The sequence below is a fragment of the Semicossyphus pulcher genome, unplaced genomic scaffold, assembly GCF_022749685.1.
Source record: "Semicossyphus pulcher isolate SPU_LCO1_2020_fin unplaced genomic scaffold, fSemPul1.0.p SCAF_8, whole genome shotgun sequence".
Classification (NCBI taxonomy): domain Eukaryota; kingdom Metazoa; phylum Chordata; class Actinopteri; order Labriformes; family Labridae; genus Semicossyphus; species Semicossyphus pulcher.
Window position 1 is genome coordinate 29,505,209 of NW_027211759.1, and position 23,860 is coordinate 29,529,068.

The window sequence follows — 23,860 nt, forward strand, 5'->3', positions numbered from 1 at the left end:
GTTGCCATGGTGAATCATGGTATCAGGGTTCCATTAATGCTGGCTTTTTACAGTCAGCGTGCACGCACTTAACTCCGGCTGAACCTACTCAGAGTTGATTGAACTAACTCTGATCAGCTGTTATGGAACCTGAAAACTCAGAGTTTCCTATCTCAGAGTAGATCAACTCAGAGTTCAGGGTTAGACTCAGAGTTTGTTGAACCTTCTTTGTGAAATGGACCCCTGATGTGGCTTCACTTAACCTGACAAATGCGATCGCGCTTAACGGTCACACGAAGCTGGTTATCAACTCGATAAGTCAACCCAGGGTTTCTCTGAACGCGTTCACATTAAAGGGGCGTTGTTTGGAGCAAACGACCAATCTAAACACTGGCAAGTCTGCCTTCAGCTGATCGGCATATTTTACAAACTCAGAGCAAACTATGATTTTAGAAAGATATGAGTTTACACATAATCCAGACTCAAATCCACTCAGCTGCAGCTGCTGAATGCAGGAAGGACAAATAGCTAAAGAAAAAAGCAGACTGTGTAAATGTGCAAATATAATAATATCACTGCTCCATCATTAGTGCATGATATTTATTATAACACTCGTGTGTTACATGAGATTAATACGTTGCACAGATGTATTTTTGTCAGTGGCAGATTTAGACCTTACTCTCTCAGCTGTATCAAACGGACCCATGAAGCACACATAAAATAAACAGCCTATAAGCAGTTGTTTTTATCAGTCTCTGTTGTAGATGTACATCAGTAAAGCACAATGAATATCTTTTCTAAATATATTTAGAAAATGGTACGGTAAAGTGGAAGTGTTTTACCTCTCTCCCTCCTCCCTCTCACGATCTGCTCACAGAGCTCCTGAATCAAGACACCTGATTGGTCAGTAGGTGGTGTTTAGTTCAGGTTGATCTCTTATCTCGGACTTATCCTGCTCTGGAGCAGGTTAGGTGTTCAGCATAAGTTACCATGGTGATCTACCCCGGTAAGAAGTGAACCACCTTCGTAGCACTGAAAACTCGGAGTTAACTCTGAAGTTACCTCGATAACCGCCGATCCTGCTTCATGGTGTACCCCCAAGGTCGACTAGGCTGCAAATATGTAAATAGCATTACATGTTCATGTACACTTCCTTCTACTAGAGATCATACTGTACAGCCCTTCAGTAAACACACAAATAAAACAAAAGCCTTGTGGGAATTTTCAGTAACGGCTTTATTAAATTAGTGCAAAAGACAGACATAACTCATTCAAAATGTCATCTTTTTCTTTAAGGTGGTCGTCCACACAAACCCACACACGCTACCTTCTTTTGATGAGCGCAGGAGAAAAAAAGCAAAACTATCCACCAAAACCACAGCCTCTGATTTCTTCTTCTTCTTTGTGACTTAATGACGGATGGAGAGAGAACAGTAACGGGGCAGAAGTGACTCGGGACGAAATAAACCTAATCACATGGCAGTCATCAAAGCAAGACTCCGGATTCTGCAATTAATCACAGATTTCAAAATGATAAAAAAACAAAGAATAAAAAAAGATGTTACAGTAAAAGTCAACACATCAATAGCATTAGAAATAGTGCCTAAAATTCACAGAAAAAAGGTTTCCTCTTTTTTATTTACTCACTGTGTGGGTGACCAAAGAACTTGCAATCAAAGTACATAAGTTAATCAATACTGTATATTTATACAATGGTAAAAAATAAAATATTTATATAATAGTACTTTTTTTTTAAGGTTTACACCGTTACTATAAAGATATACTGTTTTCCACTCCATGACAACTAATGCAATAAAAACAGAAGCAAATCGAAGAAAGGACTCCAGAGAGTTTCTGACTTTGAAGGCTTATGGCTACCACCTTGTCCTAAAAGACCACAACCACTGCAGACAAAGAAACAGGCTCTGTTCTCTCTCCTTAAAGAGGGAAACACGATCAAACACAGTCTGTGACGAGGAAAGAAAGGAACACATCAAAAAGTCAATGCTCCCCGACCAGGACAGTAGCTCAGCCTTCGCAGTGTTCCCTGGCCCGCCCAGAGACGGAGAGAGGTCGATAGATAGAGGGGGAGACAGGGAGGGAGAGCGGTAGGATGTATGTGCATGAGGAGGGTGAAGGAAAGATGGATGGAGCAGAGGGAGGAAGAAAAAGAGAAGAAGAGGTAGCTATGAGATAAAATGAAAGCTGAGGATGGAAAAGACCAGAGGGTTCAGGTGAAGTCTGATGTGAAATTGATTTATAGCTTTTGTTTTGTTACAATATCAATAAACATGTTGTTTCAAGTATCTCCTACAGATGTGGCATGTTGCCATGAATGCTGCTAACACCCTATGTTTGTCTGCCAGCATGATGGTGCAGTGCCAGCAGTGACAACACAAACAGAAGTCGATGGGAGAGGAAGTGTAAAAAGAACAGTAAAGATCGAGAAAAGAAGTCAATGATAGTCAAATACAGTGAGTACAAGATGAGGAGGTGAGATGATCTGAAGTAGGAAAGGACATATGCAACAAGGAGAGCAAAGATGAAGAGAAGGAGACGAGAGTGCCAGCAGGAGAAGAATTAAAAAAACGCAGTGGTGTTGTACAGCAGTTGTTCCTGTGGGGACTGAGGGGATTTTCTTGTTTGATTTGTTGTGGTGAGAAATCTTCTTCTCGCTTCTTCATCTTTTCGTCGTCGTCGTCTTCTTCTCTCCTAAGCCTGGGTTGCGTGGGGGAGATAAGTCGTTGCTTTTCAGTGTTGCAAAAAGGACTACGAGAGGTTTCAGCAGAATCTACAGGCCTGGTGGGAGAGGAGATGAAAGGAGAGGAAGGGGGAGAAGAGGAAGGGAGGAATGTGTGGGAGAGAGAGGAGATACTGTAAAGTCAAGGTCATCACTGAAGCAGATCAAATGCAATCAATTACACAGGACAGGTGATGGTAAAGCATCATTAAAGATTCAGTAAGACCAGAAAAGAGGAGTTATAATTGTTCCATCTTAGCCCGGCTTGAGGCAGTTGTGACTAAATAATGTGCTTTAATGTAATTCAACATCCTGGACATATCAATCAATATGGCCGAACACAAGCATCTTAGAACGCATACAAGTGCACAAAGATTTGACAGTGGAGAGTTTGTCCATCACCATCACTGACTCAACTGTTTCCACTGTGGAGTCTTTCTGCTTCCTGGGGACCATCATCAGCCAGGACCTCAAGAGGGAGCTGAACATCGGCTCCCTCATCAAAAAGGGGCAGCAGAGGATGTACTTCTTGCGGCAGCTGAAGAGGTTCAACCTGCCAAACACAATGATGGTGCACTACTACACCGCCATCATTGAGTCCATCCTCAGGTGTCAGATGAAGCAATTAACTGCATGCTGCCTTTGTTTACATTTTTACAGGCAGAGATTTAAAGTGAGTGATACATATGACTGTTAAAGAAAGCAGGATGAGGGTTTTTTTTAAAAACCACTCTACACCACTTCAGCATGTACAGGAAAAAATCAGCAAACAGATAAGAGGTACGGCTTCGTCCACAGGGGGCGCAAAAAACAACACAAACGAGCTTTAACATGAATGTTAAGACTCTAATTCAGACTATATGCGTTGCATTAACACAACACAATATTTTTAATTTGATACTGTAAGCTCTTTGCACTCATGAATATCCTGCACATCTGTACAGTTTTGTAATTAGACCTGTTGTACATATTTTGTTATACGTATTGTTTTTTATATTTGCATTCTTATTGCCTATATATCTTTTTCTATTTTTAATTTTTAATTTCTATTTATTTTACTTTATTCTCGTTCTGTTATAATTGTCCTGCACCAAAACAAATTCCTTGTATGCATAAACCTACTTGACAATAAACCCCGATTCTGATTCTGATCGTGTGGTCAATATACACTTTGGAGTGGCTACAGCTAAGATTAATTGGCTACTGACGTGATACTTAGATATTTACTTCAGAACGAGCTCCCTTTATGGTAACAAGGACAGCTTTGAAGCAGAAAATATGGCTCCGTGTTCATCAAATTAGCCTGAAGTGAACTCCCTGTTTCAATTCACACAACATAATCTTTAAGAAAACCAAGGAACTTCAAAGCATCAAAGAACATATATTAAAATGGATCTGTGGAGCTTTGGATCTACTCTCTCTTTCCCTGCTGAAACAGAGGTTTGAATGAGTGGCATGAAAAAGCGCTGTGCAGGGGATGTTCTCTGGTAATGTGACAGTTTGTCTCGTCAGTGTGGCAGAATTGCTTACAACGAACTGGTTGGAAATTTGATACAACACACAAACACACAGGCACATAAATACACACAGCAGGTACTTGTCTGTACACACACACACACACACACACACACACACACTGCAGTATGAAATGTGAGAGTTTATTGATTGCCTCTCTGCCTGCCATCTCATCCAAGACTGCTCCCTATTTCTGACATGTTTGGAGACGGCTGAGCATTCAGCAGAAACCCTCGTCACTGCTGCTCGCCATTTTGCTCATTCTGTCTCCTCTTCTTCTCTCTGTCTCCCTTTTTATCTGATATGAGTGGATTGGATAGGGCACTGAGGGCCTCTACAATGTCCTTAATCTCCACTTTAGGACAAAGTAGGAGTCAAGCAGTCAACCCAAATTGAAAAATATTTAAACGGTTGCAGATTCAGGTCCAGTGGCTTGTGTTCAGTGAAAGTTCAGCAAAAGGTCACTTAGCTTCTACTAAATTCACATTTCGCTGTGGATATGAGCACAACACGATATTTCCTGCATACTTCACAAGTGCACTCTGGAGAGCAGGAGGCAGATCCAGGTCATGCACACTGTTTGGACCTCTTGCTTCTTTGTTTAACACACTGCACATTTCTCTCCAAATTTCTTTTTAGCACAACATGAACAAAAAGTCCTTAAATGTGCAACTGTTCTAACATCGTTGTACATTTTTACCCTGCTGCGATACTGTGATACATTATGTTGTTTAGCAATGAGCTGCTAAGTGATGTATTTGGAGGGTTTCTAATGCAACAAACACTGGACTATTTTGAGTTGCTAATGTTTCTGTGATGCTCTTAGTAGCACATTTCGTAAATGTCGGCATCAGATTAAGTCAAACTCAGGCTACTTTTAAAAGGGTTGCACCTCATAAAACAGCTTTAAAAAAATAAATAAGTTGTTACTTAATATTTCTGCATGATGACCAGCAGGTGTAAGTAACAGGTTTGTAGCTTACAGAAAACACTAACAAAGCTATTATTAGCTTGCTAATATTTAACACAGAGACTAGTAAAGAGAAGGGTAACAGAGTTAATATGAAATATTGTCAAACGTGTGATTCAACACTTGATAAAACACATATTTTTGATGATGTAACCTGGAAAGTTTAAAATTACACTTTCACAAAAATCACAATATTAGTCAAATTGGCTCTTAAACAGCTATTTTGTATAAACAAATATCCATAAAACTAAGATATACCTATGTTTACAATTGATTGACAGATCAGTTCAATATATTGTGTCCTAAAAAGTGTAATTTCTTTTAAGTTTGGTAGCAGGAAGTTATACAACAGTGACTTCCTGTTTAGAGAACTGATGTCTCATAGCAACATATTTTCACTTTTACGCCTTTACCACAGACTGCATAAAGACATGACAGCTCCCTAAAAGTGAAGCCACAACTTCTCTGTCGCCCCCTGTTTGCATGAGTCAAACTATAAAATCAAAATACACGTCAAATATATTTTTCTCAAACATGGTTTCTGTCATTATAGTTAGTCCTTATCATGCTGATTTATGTGTAAAGTGTTCATTTTTCAGACAGGTTTATTTTTAATTAGTTATTTGATCCTATAAAAAGGGGGTGTGACATCATGATTGACAGCTCAGTTTAGAGGAGGAACGGCGAGAGGAGATGTAACTAACACTAACACTACAGTCATTGAACTTTCCATAAGTGTAAATATCTGCTTCAGACCGACACAAGAAGCTGCTCTGCTGGTAAACACGCTATTTTGGCTTCAATTTTGAACAATGAGAGCAGATGGAGACGCGTTGTCCATCTTTATAGACAAACATTGGTCTTTATAGGGGATGCACTGTGGTGCAGTGGTTAGTGCTTTCACCTCACAGCTAAAAGGTTCCTGGTTCAAATCCCGGTCTGTACGTAGGGGGCCCTCTGTGTGGAGTGTGCATGTTCTCTCTGGGTACTCCGGCTTCCTCCCACAGTCCAAAGACATCTTGTTAGGACCATTGGTGACTTTAAAATTGCCCGTAGGTGTGAATGTGTGTGTGAAAGGTTGTTCGTCTCCAAGAGTCAGCCCTGTGATTGACTTGCGGTCAGGATAAGCATATGTAATGGTCTTTACTGGCAAATACTTCATTTATAATGGGATATAAACTCATTAAATAAAGAACGGGTTTATGAATAGCTGGCTCTGCTGAATCCAGGATTAATCCAGCGTTAATAAATAACAGATTCATCTGTTTAAATTTCACCAAAGGATTGTAATTATTAAAGACTGTGTACTATTATATTTATCATGTCCCTTATAATTGTACAGAATCTGTGCGTGGCTATGCATATGCTAAATACACATTTCAGTAGCCTTAAGATGGCACAAGATGCAAGAGGTGTAGTCTGCAATTTACAGTTGATTCCGTAGCAAACAAAGTGACTGTGCTTCAGTTCTGCAGGCTGTGCTTCTGATGACTGTGATGGGTTTAAATGCACTTAAAGTAGAACTCCTCAGTACACAGATGCAGTAGTTACTGTGAAGAACAGATCAGGTGTACTATAAGCACTCTGCCTTACTTAACAGGCTTACCTTTAAGCCTTACCTTTTACTGCTAATCTAGCAAAATGCATGCAGCAAAATGTGGTGTAAAACAACCAATTTGGAGGTGGCAATTTGTCATAGCTGCTGTTGTTTGTAAAAGGTTTACTGTTGCATTATGCCTTCTGCATTTGTATTGTGAGCGCATGAGTGGGTTGCACTGCTGCTCTCCCTGCTGTGGTCCCAGCTCCTGTGTGCTTTGTTTAATAAGTTGGCCGTCAGTATCAGTCGGACAAACTCCGCCTGCGTTTCGACAGTTGACATGCCAATATGTCTTTCTGTCTTTTCTCCGTCTTGATCCTCCCCCATCTCTACCTCCGTCTCTACATCTCTCTTTGTCTGAATGAGATTAGGGAGCGGTCTTGAAAAATGTGAACTATAATTTTCCCAGACACTCAAATGAATTGGTCCGTACACTTCAAAAAAATGTGAAGCGATCGAAACGTGCCTGAATGGAGGTGAATATCTAATAGGATGGAGGATATGGACGGGTGGGGTTGGGGCCGATTGATTTTTCTTTCTCTATTCTTTTTCTTCCAATAGCCCCCTTATATAACGTTTGAGCCTAAGTGTCCCCCCCCAGAAAGAAATAAAAGTCAAGCAACACTCTGAGGCACTGTAGACTCAGATATTGGTTTTTGCAAATCTAATGAGACTCCGGCAGCCCTGTCTCACCTCACATGAAGAACTGGATATAAAGCAGCCAACTCTCCCCCTCTGGCTAAAAAGTCAAGGCCCTGACATGAAAATACATTGCCGAATCAATTCACCTCAGCTCCGGCACAGAAACAGGCAGTGAACTCAGAGGTCAGGAACAGATGAAAGGGAGAATTATGTTGGAGGGGAAGAGGAAGAAGAAAGAAAGGGATGAACAGAATGTAATCACTAAACCAGAGGTTGGTCGGGTTATGAATGGGTCGCTTTATGTTACAGCTGGTAGCATTAGCTTCAACACCACGCTGAGCTCTCCAGAGACTCTCACAGGGAGGATTTTATAATGACTTCTGCTACATTATATTTCTTTTAGATGTGCATTTAGCTGTATGTAAAAGTCTTCAACATTTACCACACCCAGCACTGTGTTCTCTATTTGTCCTCTGCTTGGAAAATGTTCCATATATACAGTAAACACACCTTAGGTTCATGTGTATGTGTATAAACAATCTTCCCACTGGATGAAGCAGCTTCCTGTTCCAGTTAATGAACCAATTTCCATTTCACCAGACGGAAAGGTACACAGCTACATTTTAACACACACCTGTCTTCTGCAGTGTGTCTGAATGACCGAGTGGAGTATCACAGCCATTCACTGATGTTGACTTTTCTTACCATCCCCTCTTATTGTACGTCTCTGTGGGTAAAAGCAGCAGCTCAATGCGTAAAATGTAAATTTAACAAGCTGCGGGAGGCGAGGAAGAATCAAACAGGACACTGAGTGGAACAGTTACCGTTCTCCAGCCTTTTCTAATTGCAGGAGGAGAGGAGGCTGTCAGCTGATTAGCCCAGGTGTCACGGCTGTTAGACAAAAACGGCAGCATTGCAGCATGAAGAGGAAACATTATAGAGGAAGATGGGAAGTCTGCCAGGGAAATAGTGACTGTAATGGAAGTTAATAAGCCTTACCAACCCTGAATGTAATGATGAATGAGTTAACTGTACATAAAAGATGACTGACATTGACAAGAATTCTGCAAGTGAATAGACAACTGGAACATTTTAGAAAGGGAAAATGTGTTGGATTTTTAGGTGCAGAATTTCATTTTTGTTTATTTTTTACAAATGTATAACTCAAAAATATATCTGAAAAGGAGGCCAAATTATAGGTAAATGACAGTAATCAGAGATTGTCTATTAATATCAGCTCAATAATAAAAGAAAATGCTCTTTTATGCTCTTGTGCTTTCTCTTTTTTCAGCAGTAACCATTCAATGTATTTACATGTTACACTGATGTTACTACAGCGAGCCACACTATTCTTTTCACTGATTTTAATACAAACAAAGGGAAGTGATTTGTACTGTCATTGGTGCCTAAATGTCACTGACTGCCCTGAATCCATTCACTTTGTTCCACTCCAACCCAGTCTGGATCAGGGCTGTCACTTTTCGATATATCGTTCTATGTACCTATCATTTACAAACAGGTTAAACAAAAGTTGTCTGCATATACCATAGCTGTTTGATATTGGTCTCATCCATCTAAAAATATAGGAGTATATCTGACTAGACTGGTTTAATCAGCTGATCTCAGTCTTACACGGTGCATAAAGAGCATCTGATGTGCTCTTGCTGGATCAGAACATCCACCTGTAGCCACTCCGGTCTGTTTGATAAGTTAACTCACTCCTGATGAGGCTGAGAGATTCTATAAGGATCTTTATTGCTGTAAACCACAGACTGAATAAAAAACTGTGAACCCACTTCTTCGTGTTTCAGTTGCCAACCATTCCTCTGCTTTTAAGCTAAGGTTAGTTTACGGTAGCACACACTGGTAAAAGCCGAACGTTTGAGCGATCGCCACACCCTAGCGCTGCATTAGTGTGCACTGGGCAGAAATGCTCCCTCGCGGTGACGTTTTACGCTTGCGGATGCTGTCCTGTGCCCTTGCTGATCAGTTTTCCGCTTGCTGAGTTTTGACACTAATTTAACGCCATATCGTTCGAACCTGGTGAAATATTAATAGTTCAGGCTGTTCATGATGTGATTGAACTTGCTTGCCCACAAACAAATTTGTAATCTGTTTTCCAGAGTCCCAGAATGCTTCACGTTTAAAGTAGTGTGCCTTGTATTCTAACAGACGCCGATAATCGGTGCCTGCTACAAGCCAGGAGGAAACTAACGAACCAAGCTGTCGTTAACCTTTCCTGCTTCAGCGTCCCGACAGTAGTCAGAGAGCACAGGGGAGACTTAATGTTGTTCTGCTGCAGGGCCAAAGCTGTAGCTGTAACTTCGGTGGCTAACTCCCGTCACTTTAATACCTAAACTGTACATTAGTTCTGTTGTTTCTACAGTTACTGATCAGTCTTTTCTCTGCTCTTCTGCTGCTCTGGTCCCTGGCCCTTCACGTAAGTCGTGCACACACACACACACACCTCCGTTCTCTCTCACTCGCTCTACCACCCCACTCTTACACACTTTGCTCTTCCTAAAACAGAGCTACACTTCTAGTATAAGACCATGCTACAGAACTGATCAGAAGTGCTGAATGTACCACTACAAATTCCATATCATGTCGAATTGATTGAAACTTGACAAGTGACAGCCCTTGCCGAACTATCGTCTGACAACAATAAAGCCTGTGAGAGCGACGGCCTGATTTTCGGGACTTTGATGTGGCCAGCAGTTAGAGATAAAGGACTTTAAGTGCAGACCTCCTTTTCTGTGCATTGATCATTGTTTACAATCTAACGAGCAGCTTGAAAAGATGGTTGGAGTTGGGAGACGTGCAGACATGCAAATCGTCTACAGATGACCAAAGCTGGGTTTCCAGATTGCATGACCCCGGCTTGCGTGTCGACCATTTTGCTCGCCGACAGACTAGTGGAGAATACCACTTGGACTACAAACAGAAAACCAGAACACTTCCAACACCTAAAATACTTGCTGAAAGCTTCTGTACTTATATAATGAATCTGTTAATAGATTAGTCATGGCACAATGAAAAAAGGGCATGTCTGCATGCCATCAAAGTGAGCCACTATATCTGGCAATATGACACTGTGCACAATACCAAGGTAATGGAACTGGAACATTTAAATGGCACCCTACAATTTGAGTCCTAAATATCATGAATGAGACGGGAGTAGTCGAAGGCCACAAGGGCGGATTATACATAACCTCAGTGTGTAGTAATACCATGCTTAAAATCATGTTACATCACCATGTTTGCAACTTTTTCTTTCTAGAATTTTCCTTTTGGCGTCTTTCTATCTGGGGCTGAAATATCCCTTTATAAGCCTGTAAAAGTGATAAACAGATGTACGAGCGAATGTACCAACACATCATTTATAATAAATGAGTAAAACATGAGAGCAGTCTGGTCTTACAACTTTATATTCATTAACAATTTATCATGTCTTTAAGCATCACTTGCTAATGATCAACAAATAATTCATACTGTATGCCCTTGGAGAAAAAGTGGCAACTTCTGGGTTCTTAAAAACTAACATGTACAGTTTAGATAATAATATAAGGGAATAACATAAAATATGTTCTAGCAAAGGATTTTTCCGCATTTCTGAAACAGATCAAAGCCATCACTGTGTTTACCAGCAGATTAAGTAACTTGTCATCATATATTTAATTATTGCCTCAGCTTGTAAAGGCCTCAAAATGTTCATTACTGCTCGGTGACAGCTAAGTCGGTTAAAGCCTTTTATATCAAGTCAAGATGGAGTCCTTTGAATACTCTGAAGTTCATATCTCAGTTCAAAGATCAAAAACCCTTCACAGCTTGATCTGCAGGCAGAAACAACCCTCGCACCGTACACATCACTCCGGCACGAGGTCTCTTCAAAGCAAGCTGTGAAAAAGCCATATTTTTACAAGAGTAAATAAGCCCCTAAACATCCTGTCTCTATAGCTGGGAGGGGATTAGTGTAGAGCCGGAGAAGGAAGAGGAAAAGTGGCTGTCAGAGCAAAGCGAGGGATCAGAGAGGAGGAATAGTGTGGACTAAAACCCCCGGAGGATGGAGGTAAATTAGTGGCATCTGGGCTGGGAGTTGTTTGTTGTGTTTAATGCTAAATGCTTTGTTTTTACTCCGCCCTCTCACTCTCTCTCTCTCCTTTACTCTTTGCATTACATTATTACTCTTGCTGAAATTACAGAGAAACACAGAGCGAAGCGGATCTCTGCAGTGCATTACAACTACAGAGAAATTAAAGCCTGTAATCCTGCACGGAAAAGATTTTAGCTTGCAGTTTGAGCCTGTGGACCTGCTAAATTGAGCACATGCAGGGTGAACTGGCGTAGGGGATGAAATGTGTGTGCGTGTATATACAGTAGCCTATATATGTGAGAGAAGACGTAGATAAATGGTTAAGAGCATCAGCCTCTGCTTCCCCAGAGATTTTCATTTTATCGCCTTATTTCCCGTCCCTCGTAAGCTAAACTCACAGCCCAAAAACATATTAATCTCAAGGTCCAGCGATGTCCGTGCCACCTGTGTGTGTAAAATACACATTATTTACATACTGTGCAACCTGGCTGACTTATTGCCTCGAGCCACACATCATCAACTGTGAGAATTTCATTTTGAGCCACAGTGAGGCTGCTGCAGAGAGATAGGACATGTGCTGCACGGAGGACATCAGTACACACGTGCGCAGATAGGGGGCAGTGTGGTCATCTGTGCTGGTTTACCACCTGTGAGCTGCATTGCCAGCTAAAGCTGAGCATTCCTCCTTGTAATTACTTCTAAAATTAGGAACCGTTCTTATAAGAAGCTGTCCTTTTTGTGTGCATCTGCAGCATATCGGAGGATGTATTGACTGCACTTAGTTTGCCCAATTAGGAAGCCTTATCTCAGGTGAACAATGGATGCTTTCACACAGACTTTTAGATCTAAATGTGTATGTGTGCCTTTCTTTATATATCTGCAGGCGTTTCCCTCTACTGCACTGTAGGATAATACCGTAATTGTTCCCCACTTTATGGTAATCTGTGTGTATGTGTGTGTAGACGATGTGTGTGAGAGTCTATAACACAGAGATCACAAAAGAAAGGTTTACAGCGGAGGGGTGTGAGAGAAGGCTCCTGCAAAGCTCTGGGATTTAGCTGCCAATCCTGCAACAGCAACAAAGGTCTCGTAAGCATTAGAAGACACAGTATATGTTGGCACTCTGCACACACACTCACCTCTTTGTCCTGCAGGGTTACATACATTATTTAAGGGACTGAAAAACAACCCCAGTGGAGTGTTATATGACTGAGACGGCAGAAAGCCAGTGAGGACTTGGGTCTACTTTTGGCAAGGTTGCTAAACTGAGTGCTGAAGGTGGAAAGTGTAGAGGTTTAAGGTACAGGTGGAAAGATTTAATCCCACTGAGACCCGATGACAACACTCACAAGTTTCTTATGCACATGCAACAAGAGAGGGGGGGGATGATTCCTCTCTTCATCTGAAATCTTGTGGAGACTCACAGACTCATCCGTCTTTCTGTCATGTTTTTGTTATAGAAAATATAGCTGCAAATTTGCACGTCAGTTTTTTAAGGAAAACCCACTTTTCAGATGGAATAAGGGAATGACGTACTTTCATTTTCTCTCTCCTCCTGAGCCTCATTTGCAAACATATAAACAGTCAGTTACACAGAAATACATTACCCACAGTCCAAACATGAACACACAAATAGTAGCTGCTGCAGAGATTGCAGATTAGATGACCTCTAGAGGATTTTAAACAGAGGATACAGAAAACAACATGTAGTTCTTGTCTTGTGTTACATAAGTGAATACTTCAGACAACAAACAAATGAGGCGGTCTAGTGTATTTGTTTCTTCTATCTACAAAAAGCAAAATGCTAAGTACCTTTCACTTTCTGATTTCACTTCTCTTTGGTTTAGTCTCCACAGACTGCGTATAAGGCTTACATGTTACAGCATTTGTTTCCTTCCTTTACAAATAACAAATCTTTTCATTTATTGCTCTGCACACTATTTTAACTGCTGTGCATGTGGAAAACTTTTGTGCTACTATGTGGACCAGCAATTGTGATCCGTCTGATTTCTAACTTGAGCTGCATAAGTGAAGAGGTTTGTAATCAGCCTCTTACAATTGTTCATTTTTTGGGTTAGATTTTTAAAAAATGCAATATAGAAGAACAATTTTATGCATCTTTTACTAAATTTATGTGGTTTAAAGTGATTATCTCGAAGATTTTCTTGTGAATAAATGTCTGTTAAGTCACTATCTATTGCTGAATGAGGTAACACAATGTTGATTGAGCCTGTGGCCCACTGATGAAAGCCTTTGCATTTGCAGTATTACAGACTGGGTGTCTGGTGCGACTTTGGCGGAAAAAATCCCGAGCGGCGCCCAGTTAGTGACGCGTGCTGCATCAACCAGAGAGGGTAGGCGGAGTTAAGCCGCTGCTTTTCCGGTCTCTGCAAGTGTTGCGAGTAAACGTGGTAAAACATCTGTAAAAAAAAATTACAATGCTTATGAACAAATCTTGTGGCATCCTTGGCTCATCCTTAGCACCCCACCTACACAAAGTCATTTCGTTTGTATTCGAGAGATCAAGACAGATTTAGATCTGACTGCTGAAACCACCTCTGAAGTTGGAATAAGATGCTTTTCATCCAGAAACTGAAAAGATGTAAATACATCTCCCTCTCTAGATGTGTACATAATCTTTCCCTTTCCCATACTGTAACTCACTATATGTCAGTAAGCAGTGTGCAAAGCCACTCACTGACTGAGTGTACACATGGTTGAGATGTTAGTCACACTACAACCTAAATTAGCCTTTGTTTCTGTCTTAATAATGCTACAAAGAAAATACCCCAGCAATGTTGTCTCACTGACATGCAACGCATACACTTGTATGAGTCATGTGTTTATGCTCATGGTAATCTCTAAAACAGATATCTGCATAAGAATGCAGAATCTGTAGGCGAGGGACAAGATGTTTTTGTGCAAAGCGTTGTGGTTTCAGAGTGCAGTCTGAGTTGTGTCGTGCATTTCAGTGGGCATCAGTTGTATGCAGGAAAACCATCTGTGTGAGAAGCAAAGGAGGTGAAAGGCATCAATAGTTATGCAACCCCAAAATCCATCAGCTATCGTCTGCTGACAAATTAGCATTTTATAATCTCTTTAAACAGACTTCTCTACAAGTGCAGGTCATAAGTGTCGTCTCTCCACCAAGACTGAATTCTTGCATCTCAAGTTGCTTTTCGGACTGTAAACGAAATGTGCACAGAAGGGAAATCTTTGCCAGGAAGTACTTTAGTGCTTATCCAAGTAACCTGTAATGACACACGAAGCACAGAAAAACCGGCCATTGCTCCCAGCAGCTACATTGTCATCAGATGATAGCAGATAAGTGCCGAGATTGTGCGCATGGATATCTTGCAGAACTTTTAATGTTGTGACTAAATTGCTTAAAAGCAGAAGTTATTAATTTTCAGGCATTTCTCTCAGGTACCAGACAGCCTCAGGTGCATTAGTACGTTTTTCTTGACAGAAAGAAGGCCAACGCTTTTTTACTTCTAGCCCAGAGAAACTGATCTCATCTGGATTACAGCCAGATTTGAGATCTTAAAATGAAACGTGTAAATGAGGCCTGGTTATAAACATTACACAAACAAGATAAAACATATTTGTTGCTTCTGATTATTTGTGTATAAACTTAATGTGGTAGACACGGTTGGGAACTGAGAGAGCAGCAGAGCTGGGAGGAAAGGGGAGGAGATGCAGAAGCAAAGAGCAGCACAAATTAAGGAGGTTTTACAGCTGCGTGGCCGTGCATGCGCCTGCAGCCCGGTGGGCAAAAGCAGAACAAAACAGAAGAGTTTAATCTCCACACCTTTATTTCTGTCTCCTTTTCCCTTCCCTCCCCTCTAGCTCTTTCCATTTTTCTTCCCCTCATCTCTCTCCCGCGGGGTCAGAGTTCAGCTAGCAGATAAGGGAATTGAAACAGGATCCTCGCTGCCTCTCTGTCAGACTATCTGACTATACACTGCAGCGATCAGTCCCCTCTATCTGTCCCCCAGCACAGGTCTCTGTGATGAGCTCGAGCAGGAGTCATCTCTCTGGGCGCCCGTGTGTGTGTGTGTGTGTGTGCGCGTGCGGAGATGTTCTGCATCAGAATTGGTGAAACCTCTGTTATACTGTCTGAGAATCCCAGCGGAGGCACACATGAACACACACCATCTTTGTTTCCTCTCTCTGTGTAATCTCCAACCTCCAGCTCCGGGGTAACACCGCTCTCTGTTTCGTCTGTTCTGACTGTTTAAACATGAATCGGTCCGACTGAATGAACAAGTACACGTGCACGGGAGCAGGAGCTGAAGAATCTTGAGCTGCTATTCAGTTAATGAATGCCACTGTCTATCACTGTACTATTTACAGTAGAATAATAAATGCTACTGCCATTCAGAGTAAAAGGACATCTGCAGAGAAGACTCTTAATGTCATCTTGGCATGTCAACCAATTATCATGCTTTCTGGTTCAGGCACTGCTGCTGCTGCTGCCATGGGAACCGCAGATAACAAAATATCTCTAAAAAGAAGAGCGTGAAAAGTTAAGTGGCTGTTCCAGCTGGGATACTCTCGGGATGGCTGCCATGAAACTTTGTGAGAGGTGGCTGCTCGTCTGCGAGTGCTGACGCAGCATCAGCTTACGCTCATGATTAGTGTGTCTCAGTGAAACCGCGACTAATGGTCTATCAACGCTGTAGTGGGATGTGCTTATGCTGCTGCTTGCTGCACGTTGTCAGTTTAATTTAGTACTCTGTGTCCTGTGAATCTCAAGCTTTTAACTGAAGTTGCAGGTAACTAAGTGTCCTAAGAGCATCGTAGTGAAATAATGAGATCTGCAAATAAGGCCTTCCCATTCCCAGCACAGTCCTCTGCTTTGTATGAGTGCTCGGAGAAACGCAGAAATACACGGATTGATCCATACCCAGGGGAGGATCGATGGGTCATGCTAGATGTGGCGATTCACAGATACCGAGAGAAAATGAGAAGATGAGACGCATAGATTTGGCCTGTAAGCAAAGCATTACGGGGAGTGAGAAGCTGATTGCTAAATAGAGAGAAAGCAGAGGCCGACAGAGCTGAGGGATGAGAGACAGGAAACAGACAACTCAAACTGACAATATGCAAGCGGGAGTGATCAACGGGACATGTGAGACAGGCAGAAAAGAGATGGGAAGATCAATAGTACAAAAAAGGCGAAAGAAAAAGAGCCGGAAAGAGGAAAGGAGACTGTGAGTCTTCTGGTGATCTCTAAGACAACATTTCACATAGACACAGATCCAGAGAAACACAATGATACTTAAATACGGCTTGGCAAAGTGGAAACAAATATGATCATGACAATTTTTCTACAATGATCAATATCGATATTTATCTCTATTGTTATTTTGTTATGCTGCCAGAATAAGGAGCATCTTAAAGCCTGAGGCTTCATCAGTTCAACTTTAGAATATCGATCACATTTGCTTTAGTTTATATTCTTAATTTCTACAGCCTCATTGTTCTTTTTAAAGCTCCTGTGAGGAGTTTTTAGCTGCTTATGAAACAGACTGAAATTAAAAATGACGCCTCTATATGAGCTACAAAAGCAAACAAGACCATCAGCAACAAGACTGATTATATCTTTATAGTTATTTTTAATGCCTGTAACTACTGCCGGGGGGTAGGTGTCAGATTAACATTAACAGGGGATTAACATTGAGCTGCCAAATCAGCCGTTTTTCTATATTTTCCACTGCAAAGATTGACAGCAAGTGATACATTTGACTGTTTAAAGAAAGCAGGATGACATTTTCTGTTAAAAAACTTTAACTTAAAGACTTACACATGTGCAGGACAAGATCAGCAAAGACATAAAGGTACCACTTTGTCCACAGGGGTCGCCAAAATAAGGTGCTTTTTGACAGCTGGAACTTTCCCCAGGAACTAGGAACCTTTTGGGGGTCCCTGCTCGGGGGGATAGTACTTTCCAAAGGTCCAGGAACTTTCAGGGCGGGGCCTGCAGTGCTGATCGTTCCTGATTGGTCGAGTACTCATTTTATTTCACAGGCCTTGTTTAAAAGATTGCAGCTGCAAGCAAACTGTAATCATCGTTATCAATCAACTGTTATCAATGAAGCTCGATCAAAACAAGTTGAATCTCCTCCATGCTAACAGGCTAACTGCAGTGTCACATAAATGATGATACCGTCCCGTTGGTTGCGTTTTATGCCGTCATCTTTGTTGTGTGGCCTTCAACTTCTTCTTACTGCCGCCTACTGGAGTGGCGGTGTAGTGCAGTTACTTTTATTACTTATCCGTATGTCATTAGCCTGATTTGCATGATCTTCCCGGGACTTTAGGCTGCTGTGGAAATGCAGACAACAACAATGGGCCATTTAGTTACTGGAACCATTTAGTTACTGGAACCATTTAGTTACTGGAAGAGAAGTTCATGGTACTTTTGGTCGAAAAGTACCTATAGACACAACCCAAAAGTTCCTCATAGGAGCTTTAAGTAAAGATAACTCAAATGTAAAAGTGTTCATTGTTCATCAGGTGTTTAACAGAAGCCAAATTATCCCCAGAGGTCTCTTCCTCTTAAAAACGAGCAGACTTAAAATCATCTGACAAAGACAAACAGATTATTAAGATGAAAATGTTTTAACACTCCTCAGCAGACACAGGATCAGTAAGGGGGCTGCTAGCAGAGTAACCAGTAATGTTCATATAACTGACCAGATATTACCACTTTTTGTCAACAGTTTCCTGATCTTAAATAGAGTTCACTTTCAGCGGTGCCTTCGTGCCCTCTCTCACATCCACTCTCTTCTCTCAAACAATGCTTTGCAGCAGTCGTGGCCTCCGACTTGTACTTCCATGCAAGAAGTAAGAAACTGAACACTGGCTGTTGATGCTATTTTGTCTCTGTGACAGGTTGTGAGATGTATACATTTGAAGTATGTTGAAGTTTTTTGTAAAGCTGAGGGGAAACAAGAAATGGGCGGTAGAGAGAAAAGGGATGTTATGAAGCAAAGGACGAGGGTAAGAATGGAACCAGAGACACTGCAGCGAGGACTAAGCCTACATGGGCACATGCTCTACCAGGTGAGTTACCACGGCGCCCTACGTGAATCCACTGTCGAGATCGTTTTAATGCTCAGCCCTGTGATATAATTACGACTACATCATTTTTAGTCCTGAGATGTTTTATCGCTTGTCTTGTTTTTCCCCTTTCTTCATCATTTCTCTTTTTCATTTCCCCTACCCAGTCCTCCTCTTCTTCTTCACCCACTCTCACCATCCCTCCTGCTGTACTCCGCCTCTGGTGTTCAGGGATCCCGACTATAAACTACAATAAACAAGCCCAGACAGAAGAAGGATCTGGGGGCCTTGAAGTTGCAAATGATTTTGTTCCCTGCATACTAGCTGTTGGACGTCCTACTTTAACGCTTGTGTTGTGAATGGAGGAGCCTGAATTATTCATGCTAACGCTAATGGCTTAAATGAGATATTCAGAGTAAATTCAAGTTTCACTTCCCGGGGAGTGCCCAAGGCATGGCAGCAAAAAAAAAAAACATGTGAAGTGCACAAGGTGTACTTTAGCAAAATGAAGGCAAAAAAGCAAGTTTTCATAACACATGATGCAGTGTATCAGTGTTACACTTATCGTTACACACATAAAAACACTTGAATAGGACTTTAGAAATCTTCCCTTTAAATCAGATTGACCTAAAAACAGATGTTTGTTCAAATTAACTTGAAAACTAACTACGACATGAAATTTGTCTCTATTGATTTCTCTCAAAATATGAGGAGGATGAGGAAGCAACGTTATATATTACTTCAGCAGTAATCTACATTTAAAAAATGACACCTGCAAATTAACCATCACCTTCTGTTCTCAATTTTCTGCGTTGTGTTTTTGATGATACTCACAGAGTAAGACGAGCAGGAGTGTCGCGAGCAGCCCGAGAAGGCTGGCGCGGTGGGAGTGAGCGGAGCTGCAGTGCATCTTGTTCTTCTTACAGACGCACACCTGAACTTTGACCTCTGTGTTGTTGGACAAAGGGGGCACCCCTGAGTCAGTGATGAGCAGCGGGAGCTGGTAGTTGGCTTTCTTCAGACTGTGCAACAGCATGATTTGGGAGTGTGTGGCTGTGGGGGACACACAGAGGAAGAGAAGGGTTTAATAAAGCGGAAGTATAATCCCCCATCCTGCATGAATTGTCCATCTATTCCACATTAAGAGCTGCCCACTGTGCAAAGCTTCACTAAATATGTGTATTACAATACAGTTCTTAAACGCCTCGAGTGTTTGCCAAGCCATTCCTGACAAGTGAAGCGACAGAAATTGGCAGTACTTAAGTTGCATAAGATTGTTACATTTTGTTGCATCACACTTTAAAAATCCTTAAGAGGCAGTAGAGAGAAAGTGGAGCCGGTTCACTTCCTGCTGAAACAATATGCAGAGTGCTCCATTTTCCTTTGACTGCCTCGGCTCGTCACTCTAAGGTGATTTTAGGTTTTTTAATTAAAAAGAAATGTACAGTGTCAAAACATGTGCTCATAACGATGTGACAGGGCAACAGTAAGCAGCAGTGATCATTTCATACATGTTTGTACAACCCCCCGCCCCCACCGCCCTCTGACTCATCACTGTATTTTGACACAGACATCATGACAGAGTGCAGAGTGTTGCAGAAAGTGCAGACTGTACGAACCAGCAGCTCCCTCTCATCACCCTCTTTTAGACGTAGTTTATCGAAATGTAATTGTGTGCATCTGTAATGCATATAACATATTAGACTTCAGCCTCATGCAACATCATGATAACACAAAGGTGTGTGACACATTCATGGCTAACCAGCTATAAAGTGTTTTAAAAATAAGTTCTTCCACCACACGCCTCTTGAACAGCTTCAGTGCTCCTTAGCGCATATTTTTTTAAGTCTCTGGAAATCAGAAATAAACCTTATATTGTTGAACGTGATGTCATGACTGTGAAGGCCACTGAAAAATATTGATATAATGTTCATCAGTCATTGTGTCTCTTTACTCAATGTTCAGGTTCATCCTTCAAAGAGATACAGTAGTTTTTCATTTTGCACATACACTGACTCTCTTCCTTGACTAAAAAAAGAGCGAGTGGATAGAAGCTAACAGCTGCTGTTAGCTTAGCTTGGAATAAAGAGTGGAACCAGCTGGACACTAAACTAGCTTAGTTTCAAAGGTTTTTTAAGTTGGATGATATAAATGAGACATAACGTGTTAATTTAAGAGCTATAAGGATTTTGTTCAAAAGGACAGAGCAAGGCAAGCTATGTCCGTCTGTTTCAGTCTTCATGCTAACCTAAGCTAACTGGCTGCTTGTGGTTCCTTTGTATTTATCCTACTGATATAGAGATGTATCAATCTTCTAATATTCTAATATATTCTGAAATTTCAAACTCTATCTGTGTGACTTACTTAAAAAATGTATAAGATCGTTTGAAAATGTCTGGATTAAAAATGTACTGAAGCGTAAAAAAAAAGTCTGCTCTATTTTTCTGAATTAACGATATACCTCAAAATCCTGCAATTAGTTCTCATTGCAGGAAAGATTCCCGTCTGTTCAGTTGAATCCTGTTTTATTTTGGTTTGGGGTTGAGACACTGGGAGACACTTGTGTCCTTAAAGTAATAATCTCCAAGATTTTTTTTTAAATAAATGTCTGTTAAGTCGCTACCTATCGCAGAATGAGGTAACACAATGGTGATTGAGCCTATGGCCCACTGATGAAAGCCTTTGCATTTGCAGTATATCGTATTATTACAGACTGCGTGTCTGTGGCGACATTCACAGAAAAAATCACAAGCGGCACCCAGTTAGTGAAGCGTTTTCCATCAGCCAGCAGTGGTTGGTCTGCCAGAGAGGGTAGGCGGAGCTAAGCTGCTGCTTTTCCAGTCTCTGCCTTCAACGCTCAGATGAAGGCAAGCAGTCTAAAAAGGAAAGCGACCGTCAGCGAGGAAAATCAATAGTTACAAAGGGAGCCAATTGTGGACGTCTGGTTAAATTGGGAAGTGTGCTCCCACAGTTTACGAATATCGACATTAGGTGGCAAGAGAACAGGACAGAAATTTTGGAGTAGTCAGTTTAAGTAATAAAGGTGGTTTTGTTAGTTTGTCGACTCTACGCAGGCACCTCAGGACTTCACGGTTGTTCTGATGGAATGCCCATTTTGATCTGCTATCTCATATAAACCTTTCTCGTAATTTTGAGATAATGACCTTGTTGATTCAGAAAGACAGGGCAGATTGTTTTTTATCTTTTTCTTTAACTGTAAATGTGTCGGTTAATGTCGACAAATCAATTCATGAACAACTGTAGTACAAAGAATCAACAGTAGCTGTTGCATGTCAACACACACAAAAACTGAGGTTATTTTTTCAGACAGATTCACTGGCGAGGTAAAACCACCAGCTCTCCTACCTCTGGTTCCACACACACCTACAGACACACACAAACACACACACACACACACACACACACACACACACACACACACACACACACACACACACACACACACACATGCACAGACAGCCGAGACGAGCACAGCGCCAGTCCATTTCACTGGGAGTCGGCTCTTTCTCTGCTGGCTCTATCTGTCTCTTCCAGCGGTGGTGATTGAGGAGTGTCTGTACCTCCCTCTCCTGCTGTCAGTCACAGCTAATACCTCTGGGCAGGTTTTAGCTCTGCTCTGTCACTCAAACTCACACACACACGCACACACCCACACACACACACATTGCGCTGTCCGTCATGCAACCATGAATCAACGTCTTGGTTTCTGTCTCTCCTCCTCCCTCTTTCCTTCTTGTATGATTTTGCTCTTCATCCTCATCACGTGACTCTTAGCCTCTGCAGTTAACAGTCCTCTGCTCTGTCTAAAGTATGGACTCATATTAACACTGTGTGAAATAAGTGTGCTCAGGTGGATTGACCCTGGGATATTCTTTCACTATAAATTTCCTTTTGTGCTTTGGCCGCTTTGTTTCCTTTTCTCTCTGTTTCTATTCCTCCGTTTCCCAGGGTGCCTTGTGGCAAACCTGCGAGAATGGTTGAAAAAACACTGTGATGAAATAATAACAGGAAAAAAGAAACTCACACACACTGAAACCTATTTTGTTGTGTGGTCTATTCAGGTTATTGTCAGTGAACAAATGGGTGTTTCAGCCTCTTGTATGAGGATTTATTGATTCTTGAAAGTCGTTATTAAATCTCATTATTACCTCCCGAGCTGTTCAGTTCACTTCAATAACATACATCAAAATAAAACACTCACAGTTGACCCTGGTAACCTTCCATGTTTTATCCAGGTTGGGCTGTTTTGCCAGCTCTATCTTAAAGGGTGCAGCGTTGGGTGGGAGGTCTTTGTCCCGCCCTCCTACTATGGCCACATTCATGTCATGGGCGTCCTCACAGATTCGTGCTACTGATGGCACCACGTACGGAGCATTGTCATTGAAGTCCTCCAAGTAAATGATCAATGTGCCGGTGCCTGTGGCTGGAGGGCTGCCTGAAAACACACAAAGTACATGCACACATTAGGAGAGGGAAAAGACAAAAGTGTTAATTAAGTCACACAGAATTTAGTGCTCCACTGTCGGCCTGGTGCTCATCACTGTGTGGAGAATGGGAGCAGAAATGATCTGGGCAGATGCGAAAAGAGCAATAAAGCAATGTGGCAGCAGTACAACATAGTGAGTGTACTTGTGATTATTCTAAAGTTAATACTCCTTTATATGTTTTTCATTCTGCAATGTCACAATGTGTTCACTTAACAGCCAAGAGCAATAGAGGACCTGATGCTTTATAAAAAGAAACTTGACCCAGTTTAACCCACACAAAACAAAGCGTCATCTTCGTGTTGGAGCAGCATGAATCACAGTGGCTCATGTTTTGCAAAAGAGCCTTTCAAAGGGGCACACGGTGTCTTGTTTGTATGAGATTACACCTTATTGAAGGCAGCCGGGTTAAAAAACAGCCTGGCTCTTCTCTATTACTTCTCTCTGTTTCACTGCGATTAGAGGTTATTAAAAAATTCACGCGGCATCCACAACAGCTTCAGAGGTCAGTCAGCAATTAACACCTAAAGACAAGATCTGTAATTGGAAAATGGCTCTCCTCTACCTCTTCAAGGTAGAAAAAATATATTTGCAGACAATTCAGGGCAGAGAGACGAGGGGCAAGTCAAGAGATATGAGCAATAAATGTCATGCTGGAATTAAACTCAGAGTTTTTGAGGGAGCTGTTGGAGAAAGCTGTAAAAACTCAGCAAGGAATTCTGCTGCCTTGAAATGTTTATCCTCAATGTAC

General features: G+C 41.5%; 1 protein-coding gene across 1 annotated transcript in view; it reads right to left on the minus strand.

Annotated features, from left to right (window-relative positions):
* Positions 1–2,689: 2,689 nt before the first annotated feature.
* Positions 2,690–23,860, minus strand: part of cdh13 (cadherin 13, H-cadherin (heart)) — a 367,968-nt gene continuing 346,797 nt past the window's right edge. Inside the window, exons 13-15 of the mRNA XM_069686880.1 lie at positions 22,827–23,060; positions 19,439–19,657; positions 2,690–2,778 (exon numbers count right to left, since the gene is read on the minus strand). Of these exons, the coding sequence (XP_069542981.1) occupies positions 2,771–2,778; positions 19,439–19,657; positions 22,827–23,060 (461 nt within the window). The 3' untranslated portion in view covers positions 2,690–2,770. The remainder of the gene's footprint in view (positions 2,779–19,438; positions 19,658–22,826; positions 23,061–23,860) is intronic.